The sequence below is a fragment of the Loxodonta africana genome, chromosome 18, assembly GCF_030014295.1.
Source record: "Loxodonta africana isolate mLoxAfr1 chromosome 18, mLoxAfr1.hap2, whole genome shotgun sequence".
Lineage (NCBI taxonomy): Eukaryota > Metazoa > Chordata > Mammalia > Proboscidea > Elephantidae > Loxodonta > Loxodonta africana.
Genome location: NC_087359.1, coordinates 16,432,852 through 16,451,779, shown reverse-complemented (window position 1 = coordinate 16,451,779; position 18,928 = coordinate 16,432,852). Strand labels below are relative to the sequence as shown.

The 18,928-nt window shown below is 56.2% G+C and overlaps 1 protein-coding gene across 1 annotated transcript; it reads right to left on the bottom strand.

Moving 5' to 3' along the window:
* Positions 1-4,782: 4,782 nt before the first annotated feature.
* CYGB (cytoglobin) lies at positions 4,783-13,278 on the bottom strand. Its single transcript, XM_064270372.1, has 4 exons — positions 13,136-13,278; positions 7,693-7,924; positions 7,189-7,352; positions 4,783-4,943 (listed from the first exon to the last, which is right to left on the bottom strand). The coding sequence occupies exons 1-4, from the start codon at positions 13,276-13,278 to the stop codon at positions 4,910-4,912; spliced, it is 573 nt and encodes a 190-aa protein (XP_064126442.1). The 3' UTR covers positions 4,783-4,909.
* Positions 13,279-18,928: the final 5,650 nt, after the last annotated feature.

The window sequence follows — 18,928 nt, the reverse complement described above, 5'->3', positions numbered from 1 at the left end:
AAGAGCCAAAAGATGGAAACAATCTAAACGCCCATCAACAAATAGATGGACAAACAAAATGTGGTCTATTCGTGCAGTTGAATATTACCCAGCCATAAAGACAAATGAAGTCCTGAGACATGCTACAACATGGGTGCGTCTTGAAAACGTTATGCTGGGTGAAATAAGTCACAAAAGAGCAAATATTATATGAACCAGTTTATATGAAATAAACAAATGTATAGAGACCAAAGTTTACTCATGGTTACCAGGGTGGGATTGAAGGGGGAAATGGGGCACTTAGGGGTTACTGAATTTCTGTTAATGGTGGTGGGACAATTTGGAAACAGACAGGGGCGATGGTTGTACAACACGACAAACATAACCAGTGTCACTGAGTTGTGCACATAAAAAAATGTTGAATTCGTGCCACTCAGGGACTCCGTATATATTTCTACCACAATAAAGGTATTTAAAAAGAAAAAAAAAACTAGCTGTTTTTAAAATGTAGACATAAAGGTCCCAGACATAGTGGGAGAAAAATATCGAACAAAATTCAAACCCACAAAAAAAAGACCAGATTTATTGGTCTGACAGAGACTGGAGAAACCCCTACGGTATGGTCCCCCGACACCCTTTTAACAGTACTGAAGTCACATCTGAAGTTCACTTTCAGCCAGAGATTAAAACAAACAATAACACATGTAGTTCAACCATGTATACGAGACCAAATGGGCATGCCAGCGCAGGGGCAAGGAGGAGAAGGCAGGAGGGTACAGGAAAACCGGACGAATGGAAACGGGGAAGCAGAGACAGAAGAGGAAAGAATGTAGACACATCTTGGGGTTGGCAACCAGTGTCAAAACAATTTGTGTACTGTTTATTGAGAAGCTCATTTGCTCTGTAAACTTTCACCTAAAGCACAATAATAATTTTTAAAAAATGTAGACTGAAGACCTTAGAGGAGGGGGGGCAGCTGCAGAAACTTTGGACCCCAGCTACCCGTCACCGCTGGAGTCAGAACGGAGGTGGCCAGTGGTCAGCTGCAACCACAGGCTGGGAGTGGTTGCCCCGGAACTCTAGCAGGAATGAAAGTTTCAGGACTGCAGGCCCCTTTAAAATTGAGGAGGAAGGTGGGGCCTTGGGAGGCGAGGCTCCAAGAGGAAGGAAGGTAGCAAGGTCACGACCAGCTCCCGCAGAAGCGTCCTCGGGTGAAGCTCCCGTCGGGGCCAGCAGGGGTCGCTGTAGGGCCGCGCGCGGCCCGGACCGCTTTGGAAGGCGCGAAGCTTCCCACCCCAGCCCCCGCCCCACTCCTGACACCCCGTCGTTCACAGCCTGAGCACGCCGGGGATGGCTGACCCAGATGCTCAGCTCTTCAGCGAGAAGGCCATCTCTGAGCGGAGGGAAAGCACAAAGCAAAACCCCATACGTTGTTCCCCTGCCCACCCCTTGCAGCCCTCCAGGGACACCTGGCCCTGCCCCCGCCCCGCATCCCCTCCCTAGGCCTTGCTTCTCCAGCTCCGAGCAGCAGCCCCAGCCCTGGTCTGGGGCGAATGGCTCATTTCCAACGCCCTCAATCTAGCGGATGGGGAGAGCCTTTTGCAAGGGCTACATTCCAGAATGATTCCAGTTTTGACTGGTTCAGAGGCTCCTTCTCATCCACTCATGCCAGCTGAAGTGAAGTGGATGGGGGTGTGGGGGAGGGGGTTCCTCCCAGTGACCACCCGCGACCTCAGATGCCCTTTCTCCTCCCACTGTCCCAGCCCCAAGCCCTAGTCCAGCTCAGGCTGGGCTGGAGTTCACCCTCGGCCATGAGGCCTCCCTCGCAGGCCTCCTGGGTTGCCTCTACGGGGTTTCCCTTTGCCCTCCGCCTCCTGAGACTGCCCTGGTTCATTCACCTCTCGGCCCCTTTCCACCTCTGCCCCTTCTCTCCCACGGCCCCTCCTTCCCTCCACGGCCTCCTGATGGCCTCCCAGTCACCATGTCCTGACCATCTCCTTGTCCCCAGCACCGGCACAGCTCAGTGGCATATCTTTTTCCTCCCCTGGTGTCTGCCTGGTAAGGCAGGCCTCATTTATCCAAGTTGAGGTATAATTTATGTACAAAAATGTACATATTTTCAGTGTCAGTTTGATGATTTTCATGAATATATGCCACCATTTTTGTCTCCCCAGATAAGTCCTTCCTATCCTTTCACAGTCAATAACCCCACCCCATCACCCTGCCCCAAGGAACGACTGATCTTATTTCTATAGGTAAGTTTTACCTGAGGAGCCCTGGTGGCACAACTGTTAAGTGTTTGGCTGCTAACTGACAGGTTGGTGGTTCAAACCCACTCAGGGCCTCCCTGGAGAGAGACCTGGCGATCTGCTACCGTAAAGATTACAGCCTAGAAAGCCTCATGACTTTCTACTCTGTGACATGGGGTTGCTGTGAGTCAGAATCGACTCGATGCACTTAACAAGAAGTTTTATTTGTATAAATGGAATCATACAGAATGTAATGTTTTGAACCCTTATTTTAAATGAGGGTGACCAAGGCTCAGGAAGGTTGGGAGACATGCCCAAGGTCGAGTCTCACCCCCAGCTGGTGCGCTGTCTTGGACAGCCTTGCCCACACCGCACTCTCCTCTGGCAAGGATGTCCTGGTCTCACACGGCTCGCTTTTGGCCCATGTGCTGGTCTTGCTTTCTAAGACTTGGATTTATTTATTCTTTGGACATCTCTCGATCACCTCGCCGTGCCAGGCCAGGAGAGGAAGGCAAAGCCTGCATTCGAGGACTCACTGTCTGGAAGACTAGCCTCGTCTCTGTGTCAGCTGTATGTTCCCAGGCCGGCCGGAGATCTCCCAGGGGGAGAGACTACTTCCTGCTTCTCCTGCAGCCCACCCGGGGGTGGTGACCTCCTGGTCCCTCCTCGGGGAGCTGACGCTGCTGACTGCTGCTTCCATCCTGAGGCGGGGGCTGGGCAGGCTATGGTGTGCAGGGTGGAGGGCTTGGGAGGGGGGTCTGGGAGCTGGGAGCTCAGAGAGGGAGTTGGGGGTTTATGGCTGATAATAGCTGGCTTCACTGGGGCTGGACTCAGCGTTCCCCATGTGGAAGTCCCAGGCTTAGGTCCAGAAGGTCCAGGCTGATCCTTGGCTTTATCACTGGAGTCCCTTGGTGGCACAGATGGTTAAGAGCTTGACTATTGCCAAAAGGTTGGTGGTTCAAACCCACCCAGAGGCGCCTCGGAAGATAGGTCTGGTGATCTGCTTCCAAAAGGTGGCAGCCTTGAAAACCCTGTGGAGCAGTTCTATCCTGCACAGACGGGGTCGCCATGAGTCAGAGGCGACTTGATGGTAACTAACGACAAAATCTCTACTCGGACAAACAGGGCCCTTCTGAAAATTTCTCCCCGATTCCTTCTTCACCGAGCCTATCCTCGGCAGGGAAGAGATTTCTAGGGCTAAAACTAAGAATCACCCTAACTTTTTAACAAGCACAGACCCACCCCACTTCAGGCTCCCAAACTCCAGCTTCTAGTCTCTGGCCCTGTGTTTCTGATTAAGCAGGTGCAGAGCCCCAGACTCAGAGAGGGACCTATGACCAGCTAAGGCTGAGACATGGGTGAGGGGTGTCGCCTTGGTTGGGGGAACTTTCAAGAAAAAGCCAGAGCCCAGGACTAAGGAGGGGAGACAGGAAGAAGACCAAGAGAACGTGCATAGATACGGGAAGAACAGCCTGTTTAATGACATGGTTGGGTCTGCTTACAAACATCAGAAACTACAAAAAGAGGACAGGCAGTTACAGGCATGGCTGCGTGAGGGAGACAGGCGGAAACACAGGCACTGTAACCACAGCAGAAAACATCCTTGAGGACGGTGCACGTGACTCAGGGGCACACATGGGGGGTTCCCAACAAGGCTGATGCAGATGGGTGGACAGGACTGACTGTCACCAGGAGGGAGGCTGGAGGGGAGGCCCCTTGGCCTCTGGACCCACCATCCTGCAGCCTGGACCACCCCGCCCACCCCGCCCCCGCCGGTGCTCTTAGTGGCAAAGGCAGGAAGGGTTGGCCTCTGAGGTGCCTTCATGGAAGCCCCTGTCCCAGTTCCATCATCCTGTCTGAAACTTCAGACCCTCTGTCTGCCCTTGCCCACTGTGGGGCAAGTTGGTGAGCCAAATTCTTTTGTGGGGAGGGTCCTCAGGAATGCAGGAATGTGGAGAGCTGGGGCCATAGAGAATAGCCTGGGCTTTGCCTGCTGGTGGGGTCACCCTATCCCTGCTCATCCAGGTCCAGATCCTCTCTATGCTGATGGGGGACTCCGCCTTTGCCAGAACCCTCCATTCTCTGCCCAGATCACGGCCAGGTTCCCTTCCTGACCCACACACAGATGGGCAGAGCCGAGGCCCTTCAGGTGCCTCTGGGCCCTGCAGATACACATTATAGATATGTATGTGTGTATATATTTATATATATATATTATATTTATATAGAGATTGTATATAGAATATATCTGTATATACGGTAGATGTGTGTACATGAAACTATAGATAGGTGATGAGGCCTGCATGCCGGTCGGGCCGACAGATGCGGGGCTGGATTATTCCTGGAGCGGTTTCTAGACCTGCCCCTGCTCCCCGCCAGCCGCTCAGCTAGGTCTCGCTCTAATAGTGAGTAGAAAAGCTAAGAAGGGTGGGCCCAGCTCTGCCAGGAGGAAGGGCCCCCCACCCCACAGGCCTGCCGCTGGGGTCAGCATCTGGGCAGCCGGCGCCACCTCCAGGCAGCTCCGGGGACTGCGGGCGACGGCGGAGGCCCCCTTCCCGGAAGTCGAGTCAGGATTCCTCCTGCGTTCTTGGCACCCAGGGATGGAGGGTCAAGGAGGGTCTTCCAAACTCGGCCTTCTGCTCAAGGTGCTTCCAGGGAGGGGGGAAAGAGGAAGGGGAGTCCTATGGTCCGGAAGAGGGCACTGTGGCCGGTGGGCTGTGGACGAGATAGAAGATGGCCGTGATAGGTTACATGGGGCAGGGAATGGGGCCCAGAGACCTAGGGGGCAGGATCTAGGGATGGCACAGCGGGGCCCCAGAACACTCTGCAAGAGACCCAGCACTGTGCAGTTGAGGGCACACCCACCACAGGCAAGTTCTAGTCCCCCTCCTGCTACACAGGGACCTCTAAGCCCCCGGCTCTTTCTCGCTAAAATGTGAGTGTTGGTTGCTCTGCCCACCTCCCTGAAGATCTAGTGACATGAACTGCAAAGCACCAAACAAATGGGAGCTCTTTTCCCACCCACTCTGCAAGCCTCCGAGGTGGTCTGTTTGCATGCCTCCTCGTTGCCTCTGTACACGCAACCCCCTTTGCACACCACATCCCCTCCTCCCCCGACAGTCCTGACTCCCCCACCCACATGAGCGCTCACACACCCTCAAGCAGAGACGGTCCAGCAAACAGTGGCGTCTGGCCCACCAGTGCCGCCCTGATAAGAAGAGTTGGATGGAGCCTTCTAGAACTCCATTCTTTAACTCCATCGTACCCATTAGGACCCTGGCCATGTGTTGGGGCCAGGCCAGGGGTCCAGGGAGACAAGCCTCCTCAGGGGCCCACACCTGTGTCCTCAAGAGGCCAGAGTCGGGGGTCTAGGGTGTAAGAGGATAACCTAAGAGTGGGGTGCCAGGCCCAGGGGGGCTGCAGCTGGGGGAGCAGGGCCCAGGCCAATCCCTATCACAGCCCATCTCCCTCCTTCCAGAGCAGCAGAGACCGGGGCGGACAGGAGATTCTGACCGTTTCCCAATGCTTGGGGCTTGGCGAGATCTAAGTCCCTGGGGTCCAGCTGGGGCAGGGGAGGGGGGGAGAGGGCGTCATGTCGGGGAAACGTTTCCATGTGTTTGTGATTCATGGGGGCCTGGCTGGGCCAGCTCTGTGGTGTCCACACCCCCCTCCCGTCCCCCTAGGCCCCTGTAAAAAGCCCTCTTCTCTAGAAGCAGGAAGTCTTGTCTCCTGCTGTAAACAAACGCATCCCTGGCAGCAGAGCCTGGCCGGGGGGAGGCAGTGGGAGGGTGAGCCCCCTCCCCTTCAGTCACCCTCCTTGGCCCTCGGCTGCCTCCTTCAGCTCTCCAGGTCCTGCCGGCGCCCTCCTCGGGCAGGTAAACACTCCCTCCTGCCTCCCGTTCACTCTGCTTAGGGCCGACCAGGGCCAGCTGTGCACATCTGGAGCTGGCCTGGCTGCAGCCAGCCATTCCCGAGGCCCCCCTCCTGGGGGTGCCGATGCGGGGGCAGGAGCAGCTGGGGGCCACTGTGGTCAGCGGCAGGAAGGTCGGGAGGTCTGGCCTCCCAGGCCGACCTCATGGGACCTCCCCTGAGGGGCTGGGCCGGGAGGCCGGTACGCAGGCAGCCGGGGGCTCTGGGGCCAGCATGGAGCTGGGGGAGGGGGCCCCGGCCTTTTCCATGGGAAACCACTGGGAACGTTTCTGGACAACATGTGTCCTGAGCTGCTGGCTGACCCCTGGTTCCCATTCCCGCCTCCGCTCCTCTGCTCCTGGGCTCTGGCTCCAAGTGCTCCTTCCTACTGGGCCCAGCCTCCGCCCCACCATTCAGCTCCCAGAACGGGCTGCCCCTTGGGGGCCCAGGGAGGCTGGAGTGTTCCCAGGCACCATGGCATCGGGTGGGGTGGTGGTGGCGGCCCTCTGCTCGTGCTCCAGGTCAGCTGGATCCCCAAGGCCAGTCACCCTCCTTAAGCCATCTCCTGGACCCCCGGGGTCAGCCCAGAAGTGGACACTGCCTGCTAGTGTGCGAGTGAGTGACCTCCACGCAGGGCTGCATGGGCCAGCATCCACATGTGCACGTGTATGCCACTGCCTCGTGATGTTCCTGGCCCCTGTCCTTTGTCACTGGTCAGCCTTGGATAAGCACATAGCCCCATGTGATTGGTGCCCAGGGAGGAAGTGGCCTGAGCTGGCCTGGGCTAACTTGGAGCCTCAGGAGCAACCTTCCTGCCAGGAGCCCACTATGGTGCCTCTGCCCTGGTGGCCGTTGTCTTGGGGTGCTCTAGGGAAACGGAAGTGTTGGCCTGGGGCTCCTGGCCCTGGACAGACCAGCACAAGCCCCTGGGTGAAGCAGCCTTGCTGACCATTTCCTATCTTGCTTGTTCTTAGCACCATCTGACCCCAGATCCGGCTGCCCCGATGTGGTCCTGCCCCAGTGGTGCCCTGCCCACCCGCCCCCTCCTCACATGGTGACGTTGGGGACCTGCTGTACCCAGCCCACTTCCTTGTAGGCAGCGGTCACATGGCTGTAGATGAGGCCACGCAGCTTGGCCCAGGCTCTCTGCGTCTCGGGCGGGAAGTCATCGGCAAACTCCTCAGCCACCACTTCCAGAATGATTCCAGAGAGGATCTGGGGGCAGAGGGAGGAAGTGGGAGTGAGCACCTGGGCGCTTGTCCCTGGAAGCCCAGGGCCCCAGCACCCCGTCTGCCTCGCCTCTGGCAGAGGGGCTCTTTCGGGGCACACAGCCTGGTGGCTCAAGGAACAAGGCATGCTTAAGACAAGGGCTGCCGGGCCCCAGCCCTCCTCCTGCCACCCCTCCCTATCGCAGCTGCTCAAGGCTAGGCAGGGCAGTCCAATGGTCACCTCTGCTGCCTGAGGGAGCCCTCCCAGCTTGCAGGCTGCTGGGAGCACTGGAGTGGAGCAGCGGAGTGGTGCGGCACAGGTTGGCAGCACTGGTCCAGGTACATACCTTGAAGTACACAGGCTCCACCTTGTGCTTGAGGGCGTGAGCTTTGCCCAGGAGGGCCAGCACGGAGGACACCTTGTCAGGGTCATGTAGGTTCTCCACGACTGTGTTGAGGGCCCCCATGATCCGGCAGGCGTGCTTCCGCAGCTGGGGGCTCCGCTCCATTTCCAGGGGCTCCACCATGTGCTTGAACTGGCTGAAGTACTGCTTGCTGGACGGGAAGTTCACAAAGAACCTGGTCGGAGGGAGGAGGGTGAGTGCTGAAGCAGGGGGCTGCTTGGACCCCACCCCAAAGTGACCAGGATAATGGAGGGCAGGGCTGAGGAGGCAAGAGCCTTCCCCGCTTCAGTGATTATCTTCACTGCTGTACATAGCTGCCCATCAAACACAGACCCTCCCTCTGGCCAAGCTGGTTTATATACAGTCCCTACCCAGGATCTGGACGTTTCCATCCACCAGACTTGCTGAGGCTGCCGGCTTCCTCTCCCAGTCCTTCTTCCTTGATTTTTTTCTTCTCTTCCAAACCCTACACACCCTTCAAGACCTGCCCCAGTCATAGCCCAGAGGGCAAGAGCTTGGGTTCTGGATTTACAGGCCTGTGTGACCTCAGACAAACTATTTAATGTTCTGAGCCTCAGTTTCCACATCCATAAAATGGGCATCTTTGTTCCTATCTCATGGGCTCTTGTGAAGATTAAATGAGAAACTGCATGCAAAGTCCTCATCACAGTGCTGGACACATGGAGGCCCTTACATAGCAAGGTCACCTCGTTCTTTATAAGCAAAGAAAGGGCCCAGTCACTTGGCTAAGGCAGCTCAGTCAATGAGGGGAAGAAATGAGATCCAGCCCTCCTCCTCCCAGCTCTTCATCACCCTGCTCCCCTTGTTAGCCTGATTGGTTGATTTAATTAAAGATAACAATTGATTTTTACCTGCCTTACGAAGCTCTCTAATTACTTCATGTCGCAAAGTCTTCCCTCCCCAACGAGTCTGTGAACTTGGAGCAAGAACAGGTCTTCCTAGCTCTTGCCTCTTCCCTCTTTAAACCAAAACCAAACCTGTTGCCGTTGAGTCGATTCCGACTCATATCGACCCTACGGTTTATCTTAAATTGTCTAGTTTCCCTAATATACCACTTTCATGAGGTTGCTCTCCTGCTCAGGAGCAGTTAATGACTCCCACTGTTTACCAAAGTCAAAACTCAACCTGAAATTCCAGGTTTCTTACAAACTCTCCCGCACACTCTTTTCCAGCAAGATGTCCACATTCTCCCTACACTCCAGGCATCTCCTCTTCAGCCCAACAGCTTTGCTCACTGTTAGGAAAACATCCCGTGCGCTGGTGTCCTCGACACAGGGTGGAGTGCCTTTCTTACTCTCTCTCCCTAGAAGACTTGCCTCCCCTGTCCCTGCCCAGGCTGGCCTGGTCGACTGCTTTTCCTCCAGGGCATCTGTCCCTTTCAGGTGTCCTTCCTGCTGCTGCTGCTTGTGTCTCAGACTAGTTACCACAACCCCAGGGCAGAGCCCAGGCCTCGTGTCCCCGACCCATGACCCCAGCCCAGGGTCTGGAGTGACATTAATGACATTGGCACCTCTCTCCCCACCGGGCCTCCTGTCATGTGAGGCGTATGCAGGGACTCAGTCAGAACTTACATAACTTAACTGAATCCTCAGAAAATACAGAGAGTGTCTCAGACCTGTTATTTCAGGCCGTTTCACACCTTTGGAGTGTTCCCCTTTGTGATCAGAGTTGATAATTTGCTAAACCAACCCTTTGGCCAGGACTCTGATCTGGGAGCTGGAGCAGATGCAGAGAGCATGTGGCCTGGGCTGTCCCTTTGGGTGACAAAGCTGCTCCTGGCAGGGGAGATTCGGACAGTGATCTGGGCTCAGTCCATGTGGAGACCAGAGAGGCCCCCCTCAGACGCTGAGTATGACCCTGGACAAACCACTTCACAACCCATCTGGCTGCAAAAGACAGGAGTCCCTTCAGCTCCAAACTTCACAAATGAGGCAACGCATCTGAAAATGCACGGGATTGTTCTGGAGATGCATTGTAAAAGCTATAAAACCAAACCCACTGCCGTCAAATCGATTCCGACTCATAGCAACCTTATAGGACAGAGTAGAGCTGCCCCATAGCGTTTCCAAGGCTATAATCTTTATAGAAGCAGACTGCCACAGCTTTCTCCTATGGAGCAGCTGGTGGGTTTGAACCACTGACCTTTTGATTAGCAGCTCAGCGCTTAACCACTGCACCACCAGGGCTCCTTTAGAAAATAATAGTAACAATACAAAAAAAAAAAACAAAACAAAAACCTGTTGCCATCAAGTAAATTCCGATTCATAGCAACCCTATAGGGCGGGGTAGAACTGCCCCATAGGGTTTCCAAGGAGCGGCTGGTGGATTCACCCTGCCGACCTTTTGGTTAGCAGTCGAGCTCTTAACCATAAATAAAAACATTTATTGAGCCTGTACTGTATGATCTCATTAATCCTTGCATTACCCTTCTGGGGGTGGCACTGTCTTTCCCCACCGTATTGTTGTTATGTGCCTCCAGTCAGTTCCGACTCATAGCGACCCTATGCACAACAGAACAAAACATTGCCCAGTCCTGCGCCATCCTCACAATCATTGTTATGCTTGAGCTCATTGTTGCAGCCACTGTGTCAATCCACCTCATTGAGGGTCTTCCTCTTTTCCGTTGACCCTGTACTTTACCAAGCATGATGTCCTTCTCCAGGGAGTCTCCCCATCTTATGAATTAGGAAATTGTCACCCAAGGTGGCCCAGTGAAGTAGGCGGTGGCACTAGGAACGACCCAGAGAGCCCCTGCTTTATAAGATGCTGCGCCAGGGGGATCATTGCCTGGGACCCAGGCAGATCTCCTGCCTCCACGCCCAGCACCGCATATATGGGCTTGAGCAACGACAACCTGGGAGTCCCAGCCCAGGGCCCCTCACTGGGCCATGGGAAGCTGGGAGCCACGAGCTCTGCCCCTTCTCTCCCCTGTGCCTCTACTCCTGACCCCCCAGCCCAGCCTGTGCTGTCAGGGAGAAGCTTGGGGAGAAGCCAGTCTTGGGGAGTTTCTCAGCTCCCAGAGGCATCTGGACTTCCAAGAGAGCCAGAAATAGGCTTGTCTGAGTGTGAGGGGGAAGGTGTCAGAGTTACAACTGGGAGGGGAGCCTTCACAGAGCATGGGTGTTCCCTCACTGCCCCCTCCTCCCAGGCAGGGAGGTGTGGGGTCTGACTCAGACCCCTAAGGCAACTCCTCCACCTCTACCACCTTGGCTGCCTCCTCCTTGGCCTGCGGGCTGATGAGAGCTGAGGGCACTGGCCAGGCCTTGGAGGAGTGAGGGGTCAGAAGGTGTGTCTCAGGCTCTAAAGGGGCCTTGCCCTCCTGGATGTAAGGGTGATGAGGGAGTTGTAGCAAGACAGGGGGGTGAGGACAGGAGCAAAGGATCTGGGGAGGGGAGACCCCCCCCACCAGAAGCTCATCAACCATGCTGTCAACCCTCCCACCCTCCCCACTGGCCAGGCCCTGGGCAGCCAACAGGAGACAGAAGAGATGGAAGGTGGCAGGAGGCATTGAAATGGTCCACACAGGGGTGGGGTCAGGTGAAGTACATGGGGGCGGGGGTGTCAGCAGGCCCTTTCTAATTAAGACTTGCCAGCTCTCTCCCGCTTTCTGGGATTAATGCGGGACCTCTGAGCACTTTGGTAAACACCCTCCAGCCCAGGCCCAGTCTCCCCTAAGAGTCGGGAGTGGGGAACTCAAAGGGGGTGTAGAGAGAGACAGGAAACCTTACCAAGGACTTCACTATCCAGATACAGCCCCGCCCTCAGCGTGCAGTCCCTTCTCCTGCCTCCCACCCCCTGCTCCACTCCTGGGGGCCTTCAGTGGTACCTCAGGAGATGGATCTTGGACCTGTCCCCTATCTGTCTTCCCTGGCAAATGGCAGGAGTTGAGACAAATGATCCCCAGAGGTCCTTTGGGCCTCTTCACTCTGGGGCCCTTGCCTTGCACAGGGCCCCCCACGAAGGCAGAGTGGTGTGTCTGCAACTCTGCTCCCCACTGCGTGTGGGGTGCTCACACGTGCGGGGCTGCGTCTCTGGTGTCTGAAGGCTCCACAATCTGAATCCCCCTCTCGATCCCCACTCCCAGCCTAGCTGGGCTCCTGGGCCTGGGAGGACGGCGTGGGTTGCCCACATGGCTTCCCCCTTCCTCAGGGGCCCTCCTGAGCTCTTTTGAAGTGCTTCTCACTCCTTTTCCCCTAAAACTGTGTCTAAGTTGGAATCAGGGCATATCAGTATGGAGCTGGGTAGGTCCCAGGCCGCTTGGGGGAGGTGGAAAGAAGAGAGTGAGTGAGGGGGAGAAAGAGGAGCTGAAGTGGGGCCAGGGGAAACAGGGTATGCATTTCAGCAAGGCTTCCCCCTTATTTTCAAAGAATAAGACTGCCCTGCTCTGCCCCATATTTGAGGCTCCCCCTGCCAAGGACAGGGTGTGAGGGCGACCATGGGTGGGAGTCTCTCCGCCTGCACCCCAGGGACTAGCCCGTGTGGGAAGAAGGCACTGGTGTGTAGCTATTGTGCTTGGCTAGCTTGTGGGGCTTGGTGACATTAAGTATATAGGAATGGGGCGTGCGGCTGATGTGTAGGTGTGTGAAAAACCGTGTCACCCTATGTTTTTGGGTCCCTGAGGGGAGTGTGGTGCCTGAATGACCCCTAAGCCCAAGATAGGGTCTTTCCTCCCTGGGTAGGGGTTTTGGGCTGGGGCTCTGTCTCCTTCCACCCAACTCAGCGGGACTGTACCTGGAGGGTCTGGGGGCTTCTCCACTCACCTGTGCCTGGCCTCCAGCTCCCTGCTGGCCCACCCGCTCCAGGCTAAAAGGAGCAGCTGGGAGCCCTGGACCTCAAGATCTACTCCTGATTTCTGCTCCCTTGATCTTTGCTCTACTGTTCCACGAGGCTTCCAAAAGGGGCTGAGCTGGAGAGAGGGAGCTGCTCCCCTTTGCCCCTGTTCCTGGCTGAGACTCAGTATTCTCATCTCTAAAATGGGAGACCCGGCTAGTCCCATCTGAAGCAAGAGTAATATGTGTATGGGTGACGGCTGGGCTGGGTGGTCGGGTGAGGAGATCGCTGGAGAGGAGGCACTGGCTGCCTGGGCAGGAGTTCTAAGGCCCAGGAGAGAAGGATAGAGATGCTCTCCTTCCGCGTCCAGTTCCTCGTTCCTGGGGAGCCCCGCGCCCTGGAGCCAAGAAGGGCTCAGCCAGCACTTCACCCACCCCAAGGCAACCCACGCTGCCCGAGCCTCACCGGCCTGGCCTGGCCCCAATCGCAGCTGGGGAAGTGGCGATGGAGCTCGGACCCGGGCCGAGTCCGTCCGTGCCCGGAGCCGCTGCCGCGCTCCCTCTCCCGGGCCCGCCAGGGCCAGGGCGACACCTACCTCACCAGGATGGCCACCCCCACGTCCTCGCAGTTGGCATACAGCCGGGCCCACGTCGCCTGCACCGCCTTCCTCTCTGCCTCGGACAGCTCCTCGCTCCGCTCCCTGCGCTCGATCTCCATCTCGCCCGGCACTTTCTCCATGAGCAGCTGCAAGCCCAGCCCGGCTGGCTCGGCGGCGGCGGGGCTGGGGGCGCGGGGCCGGCTGCGTGCGCGGCGGACGGGCGAGGGGTAGAGCGCGCCGGAGGGCGGGAGCGTGTCTGTCTGTGTCTGTGCGCGCTGGGCGTGAGTGAGTGAGTGAATGTGTGTGTGCATGTGTGTGTGTGTGTGTGTGTGTGTGTGTGTGTGTGTGTGTGTGTGTGTGCAGGGTATATGTGCGGGGGGCGGGGGACCGCGAGCGGGGGGCGGGGATGTGGTCTGGTCTGCAGGAAAAAGCCTTAAAAAAATAAAGACGCTCCAAATCCCCAACCGCGTGTCGCCAGCCAATTCGGGCAAGGTGAAGGCTGGGCGGGATGGGGGCGTCGCTGCTGCCGCCCGCCCTCCAGGCCGCCGCGGAGTTGGCCGCTGGGTAGGTGTGGCCGCTCTGCCGAGGGTCTCCGGAGCAGGGGGCGTTCACGAGGCGCGGGGAGGCGCCGAGCGCACAGAAGTGAGCCCCGGGGCGGGTGTGCACGCTTCACAAGGCCGGGCACTGATTCAAAGTCAAACACTGCCAGGCGTTCGCGCCGAGTCGCCCACCGCCGGCCCGAGGGACGCACACGAGCCTCTCCGGCAGCGGCCGCGGTCGGGGCTTGGCTCGCCCTCGTTCCGGGCCTCTCCGGATCCAGCGCTGGGCCCACGCGGACCCCGGGCCCCTCAGGGTTTAGGACTACTGCTGCAGGGATGGGGACGGCTGTCGGAAATGGACCACACCTCGGAACCTGGCCCTCAGAGGCCTGCGCCCCCTTTCCTTCCGACTAACACAACCCCCCACACCGCGGTGCTGGTGGACAGAGTCCGAAGGAGAGGCCGGCCGCAAAGAGCAGCAGGGGGTCGAGAAGTCTTGGGGGAGGCGTCATTGCTGGAGATATCTCACCACCACCACCAAGGCCCCATCAGGGAAGGTCCTGGTGGGCCCTGCCCGGGGAGCAGGACAGATAAGGTGTGGGTGAGACTGGGCCAGAGTCCCCGGGTGCCCACCTTGTGAAAAGTCACTAGTGCTGGGGACTGCCAGGTCCCACTTCTGGCTGCAGGGTCTGAAATGGATGCCACAGCACTGGGCTGTGCCGTCCTGCCTGAGGCACCCTGGTGACCCTTGTTTTTCGCAAGACTGTATTCCGCAGCCTAAGCATTGCAAGGGGCTGGCTGCTCCTTTCAGTTCTGGTTGTGTTTATTTTTAAAATCCTGTTTCCAGGTAGAGAACTGACAGGTGCAGTAAGCACCGGCCCAGGTCTTTCGGAGCTCAGGGTCTGCTTACCTTAGTGAGAGTCCGGGTAGGAGGCCTCCAACCCCAGGAGAGGGGAGGAAAACCCAGTGCCTTCCGAGGAGCCTGGGAGGGGGTGGAGGAGAGGGGTGACTCAGGTTCTCAGATGGCTCTCAAACCCATGCTCTCCTCTCGGGCTGGACAGCCATGGCCATCTCAGGCCCCATGTTCCAGGCGGTGCAGGTCTGATAGTTTCCCAAAGCTAGCATGTTGGCCTTCAAGAGGATGTGGAAAGAAAGTAGAGCTCTTTCTATTCATTTTTAGCTCATCCTTTACAAATTTTATGTATGTTTTATGATATAACATATTTGCACAGTAGGAAAGTATATAACTTATAATACCAAACCCACTGCTGTTGAGTCAATTCTGACTCCTAGTGATCCTATGGAATCCCTGGTGGCGTAGTGGTTGAGTGCTACTGGGACTAGCCAAAAGGTCAGCAGTTCAAATCCGCCAGGCGCTCCTTGGAAACTCTATGGTACAGTTCTATTCTGTCCTATAGGGTTGCTATGAGTTGGAATCGACTCGACTGCGATGGCTTAGTGACCCCACAGGACAGAGTAGAACTGCCCCGTAGGGTTTCCAAGGCTGTAAATCTTTACGGAAGCAGACTACCACATCTCCCGCACAGTGGCTGGTAGTTTCGAACCACTGACCTTTCAGTTAGTGGCTCAGCTCTTTAACCACAGTGCCACCAGGGCTCCTGATAAGTGGATGCATATATCTGTTTTGTGAGTGTACTTAAATTCCACCTTTTACTGAAAAGATGTGTCATCAGAACAGTTCAGAGAGGACTGTCCAGAGGATGAAACTGGACCCTGAGCTAGACGCCTGGGGCCCCTTGCTCTCTCACGTCTTTCTGGCCTTATCTAATATTCTCTTCCTCCTCCTCCCCGTCCCGAGGGCTCCACTGGGACACCAGTGTTCCCCCACCGGTCCCCCACACCACTCAGCTTCCAGTCCTTTCCTCTCCAGCCCTTGCAGATCCTTCTAAGGCCATCCTTCCTGGTTCACCTGTAAGTTCATGTGCCCCCAGCTCTTCTCGGGAGCTTTGCCTGATGCTTGCAACTCCCCGAGTGCTCTGCAGGTACCTTTAATAGCACCTCTGTCACTCTTGTAGGCATTTGTTGAACTTGACAGTGCAGTTGTCTAGACTGTTGGCCCCTGGAGGGCAAGCCCTGTGTCATTTGTATTAACATTCAGAATAGGTGCTCAGTGTCTGTTGAACGCATCGACTGAGGTGTGTTTACTCTGCCACTCAGGGAGGACCCTGGGCCCAGTGAGGTTAATCAGGCCTCACAAGGTCTGGTCGGCTGACCTGGCTAATCAGCTTGAGTTTCTTAATCCATCACCACCAGGAACCTTGGCTAGAGAGCTCATCAGAGCTGGTGGGGGCCATTTTGGGCCCTCACGGAGGCCTTCTTCTGCAGGCAGGGTTCTGGCCTGGGGGTGGGGCATGTGCACCACCCTCTTCCTGCTGAGCACCTTGGCCATGCTCTGGCGCCGCCGATTCGCCAACCGGGTCCAACCGTGAGAAACTGCCGGGCCCATGGGCTGGGGCAGGGGTGGGGAGGAAGGGCTGGGCTGGGCTAGAGCCAACCTGAAGGTGGCCAGGGGCTGCCTGGGCTCCAGGGAGGTTGGGAGGGTACTGGCCAGGAATCCCTGAGAGGCTCACTCTCAGAATGGAGACAGGTGGAGGTGCGGAGACTGGCGAACCAGGAGAACTGGAGCCTCTCTGTGTCTCAGCTTCTCTCTTAGTCCTGGAATAGGAAGAGGGGGCGTGGGGTTCTTGGAAGGCACTAGGGCCGAGGCCTCCAGTCCCACTGCGGAAGGTGGTGAGGTCTTGGAGAAGTAGGAGAGAAGGCGTGGGTGCTGGCACAGCTCTGCCTGCTGTTCTTCCTCCCACAGAGAGCCCAGCGGTGTGGACGGGGCAGTGGTGGGCAGCGGCTTGGAAGCTGACCTCCAGGCCTCAGGCAGGTAAGGCAGGGGAGAGGTGGGTGGGGGAGTAAGGCTACTGCAAAGGAAGCTATGGTGGCCCTGCTTGGGGTGCACACGTGGTGTATGTGTTCATGTGTGTGTGAGTATGTGTGTGCGTGTGTGCATGTGTGTGTGTACTGTATGCTGTCCAGGAGGTACAGGCCCCTTGCCCCAGTCACCCAGGTCCCTGTCTGCCTGGTAGGAAGGCTGGCTGTTTTCTCAAACTGGGAGCCCCAGCCCCCACTGCTGGACCAAAGCTGCTCTCCTTGCTTGTCTGATCTGAGCCGCGCACCTTCTGCTGGAAGGGGCAGGGGCGGCAGACAGAGGGACAAGGCAGATGCCTCTCTGCCTGGCTTTGCTTGCCTTCCCCTTCCCCTCCCCCATCGCCTCGACCTGCCCAGCCTCAGCGGCTCCACTGCCTGATCCTCCAGCCGGATTCGCTGTCCAGTCCCCAATGGAAGGCACAGGAGGAGCATGACATCATCAGCATCAAGCGCCATTGGCTGGTTGGCCCCTGCCGGCAGGACCAGGTCTCCTGTGGCCGGAAAATTAACTCTTCCCTGGGATGAGGCCATGCGGCCTTTGGGGGTGAAGTCTGGGCAACTTACAGGCTTTTCTGTCCCTGGGTGACCAGTGTTTTCTTGGATAGGGGCTCCTGTGGCCAAGAAATCACTGAAAACCCAACTCATATGCATTAAATAGGTGTCAGATGTTTTTTATGGCCTGTAGACCCCCGGAGAGTGGATGTCTGTCTGAAGAGTGACGTCACCTTATAAGCAAGTGTCTACTAGGCCCTGGGCATTTCTTCTTTACAGAAACAGAACAAAAATGATTACAGGCCCCCCTCAGGCTGCACGGCCCCTTGAAGGAGGGTGTCCCCACACAGGAGCTCCAATGGCTGGGATGGTTGGCCCGCACGTCTGTGAACACCCGTGTCTCTTCCTGGGTGGGGAACCCGCCACAATGTATCCCTTAAATCTAAGGCCAAACCCGTTGCCATGGAGTCGTTTCCGACTCACAGCGACCCTATAGGATAGATAGAACTGCTCCACAGAGTTTCCAGGGAGCAGCTGGTGGATTCCAACCAAGCTTTTGGTTAGCAGCCAAGCTCTTAACCATCATGCCACCAGGGCTCCAATGTATCCCTTCCCAGAAAGCCCAGTGCCATCGAGTTGATTCCTTTAGAGGTACAGAAACTGGCCAACCAGGAGAACTTGAGTCTGTCTCCATATCTCAGCTCCTCTCTTCTCGGTCCTGGGATTCTCCAGTTACCGAGTGTCAAAAAGCCCCAGGGAGAAGCACTGAACATGTACGAGAAACAGAGGCAATTCAGGAATACCCTTCCTCTCCACGGTGCTGTCGTTGTTAGTTGCCATCTAGTGGATTCTGACTCCTGACGACCCCATAAGTGCAGAGTAGAACAGCTCCAGTGGGTTTTCAAGGCTGTGACATATCCGGAAGCAGATCACCAGGTCTTTCGAGGCACCTCTGGGTGGGCTGAAATCTCCAACCGTTTAGCTAGTAGTCAAGTGCTTAACCATGTGCACCACTCAGGGACTCCAAGACTATCATAACAGTGCCTAATTGAGGCTAGTAATTAAATGGGCTGACACCTATAAAATAAGCAACATTGGCTCATGGACAGGAGGCACTTGAATGTCAAGTTCCGCCTGGAGCTGGGCAGCCAGAGTCCAAATCCTGACTCCCCTCTAACAAGTGACTTTCGGCAAATAATGTAGCCTTGTTATATATATATGGAGCCCTGGTGGCACAGTGGTTAAGAGCTATGGCTGCTAACCAAAAGGTCGGCAGTTCGACTCCACCAGCCGCTCCTTGGAAGCCCTATAGGGCCATTCTACTCTGTCCTATAGGGTCGCTGTGAGTTAGGATTGACTTATAATGAATTTATTATATATATGTTAAACGGGGTTAATAATATAGCCTTATTATATGTATAGTAAATGGGATTAGTAGTGTAGCCTTATTATATATAGAGCCCTGGTGGTGCAGTGGTTAAGTGATACAGCTGCTAACCAAGAGGTCGGCAGTTCAAATCCACCAACTACTCCTTGGAAACCTTGAGGGGCAGCTCTACTCAGCCCTATAGGGTCGCTATGGGTTGGAATTGACTTGACAGCAACTTTTTGTTTGTTTGATTTTGTATGTGTTAAATGGGGTTAATAACAGAGTGGTTGTGAGGATTAAATGGGACATCATCCTTGTTAAGCACGTGCCACAGCATCTGTCAGTTTGTAGGGCTGTGGTGGCTTGCGTGTTGCTGTAATCCTGGAAGCTATTTCAAATACCAGCAGGGTCACCCACGGTAGACAGATTTCAGCAGAGCTTCCAGACTAAGAC

Excerpts from the sequence above, each read along its gene's own strand:
- CYGB (XM_064270372.1), bottom strand. The coding sequence starts at position 13,278 with ATGGAGAAAGTGCCGGGCGAGATGGAGATCGAGCGCAGGGAGCGGAGC. Across the intron at positions 7,925-13,135 it reads GGGGTGGCCATCCTGGTGAG|GTTCTTTGTGAACTTCCCGT; the intron begins GTAGGTGTCGCC and ends CCCTCCGACCAG. Across the intron at positions 7,353-7,692 it reads TGGAGCCTGTGTACTTCAAG|ATCCTCTCTGGAATCATTCT; the intron begins GTATGTACCTGG and ends CTCTGCCCCCAG.